The 1391-nt window shown below is 68.2% G+C and overlaps 1 protein-coding gene across 1 annotated transcript; it reads left to right on the top strand.

Moving 5' to 3' along the window:
* The first annotated feature begins 297 nt into the window (after positions 1 to 297).
* LOC138158531 (protein BTG2-like) lies at positions 298 to 856 on the top strand. The gene is made up of 2 exons (XM_069084593.1): positions 298 to 439; positions 567 to 856. Exons 1-2 carry the CDS (start codon positions 298 to 300, stop codon positions 854 to 856), a joined length of 432 nt encoding a protein of 143 aa, XP_068940694.1.
* Positions 857 to 1391: the final 535 nt, after the last annotated feature.

Below are 1391 nucleotides of genomic sequence, written 5' to 3'. Positions count from 1 at the left end.
GGGGCCGGCGGGGGACCTTTGTGACGCCACAGAGAGCCGCGCTGCCATTGGCGGGGCCCCCGCTCCCCGGCCCGTGGCCGGTGGCGGCGGCCGCGGCGCGACGGGGCGGGGGCGGGCAGCGGGCGCGGCAGCGGCCCGGGCAGCGGCGGCGGCGGCGGCGGAGCGGGGCGCACGGGCTTGGGCTTCGGCTCCGGCGCGCTCCGAGCGCTCGCTCGCTCGCTCGCTCGCTCGCTCTCCCTCCTGTCTGCGCTCGGCTCCTGGAGGCTCGGTCCCCGGGCCGGTGGAGCAGGCGGGCGGATGCGCCGGGGGCACGGGGCCGCCATGCGGGCCGAAGTGGCCTCGGCCGCCGGCTTCATCACGCGGCTGCTCCGCGGCCCCGGGGGCTTCGCCGAGGAGCAGCTGCAGCTCTTCCGCGAGTCTCTGCAGGAGGCGCTCACAGGTAGCGCGTCCGTGCGTCCGTTCCCGGGGGGTGTCCCCCCCTGCCCCCCGCCTGTCCCCAGCTCCCCTGCCGCAGCCCTGCCCCTCTTCCCCGCCTCCACGGCTTCCTCGGTGCCTCCCTTCCGCAGATCACTACCAGCATCACTGGTTCCCTCGGACGCCGTCGCGGGGCTCCGGTTACCGCTGCATCCGCATCAACCACCGCCTGGACCCGCTGGTGGGGCGGGCGGCGGGAGAGAGCGGACTCAGCCCCCGGCGCCTCTTCCAGCTGCTGCCCCGAGAGCTGACGCTGTGGGTGGACCCGTCCGAGGTGTCTTACCGCATCGGCGAGGACGGCTCCATCGGGGTTCTGTACCGCGGGCCCCCAGCGCGCAGCCCCGGCGAGTGGCGGCGTGGGCCAGCCCGGACGGCCGCCTGAGGCTGCCCGGGCCCTGTACACTGTGTATGTATGTAGTGTGTGTGTGTCTGCTTTAATAATGCACAGAGAGGATGTAATGGAGATGCTGCTTTTCACCCCCTAGCCATTAAAGTTGGAGTAGTAGTACCTGTACCTGCCGTGCGTGCCCTGGCGGCCCCGGGCTCCCTGCTCCTCCTCCTCTGCTTGCCACGCTCTTCCTCCCCCTCCTTTCCCCCCCCCCTTCCCCCCCCCCCCCCCCCCCGATCTCGGGGATCGGGGCTTGTAAATGAAATGTACAGTCTGGTTGTTTTTCAGAGTTCTATTTTGAGAGAATGAATGAATGAATTTGAGAGAATGAATGAATCCCTGGCTCCTTGTAATAAAAGACCGAATGCTTGTACCCGGGGTTGGCTGCTCTGTTCAATCCCGCCCTTCCCATCACGTACACACACATACACATATACGCACGTACACACACGTGCGCAGACGCGCACACACACATACAGGCGCACACACTCGCGTACATACACATGTGCACAGACGCGTACACACGTAC

The sequence above is a fragment of the Petaurus breviceps genome, unplaced genomic scaffold (genome assembly GCF_028583685.1).
Source record: "Petaurus breviceps papuanus isolate PSGF00001 unplaced genomic scaffold, PetGlider_PUasm1.0 174, whole genome shotgun sequence".
Taxonomy (NCBI): domain Eukaryota; kingdom Metazoa; phylum Chordata; class Mammalia; order Diprotodontia; family Petauridae; genus Petaurus; species Petaurus breviceps.
The sequence above is the reverse complement of the archived record's forward strand: the minus strand, read 5'-3'. Positions and strand labels throughout refer to the sequence as shown.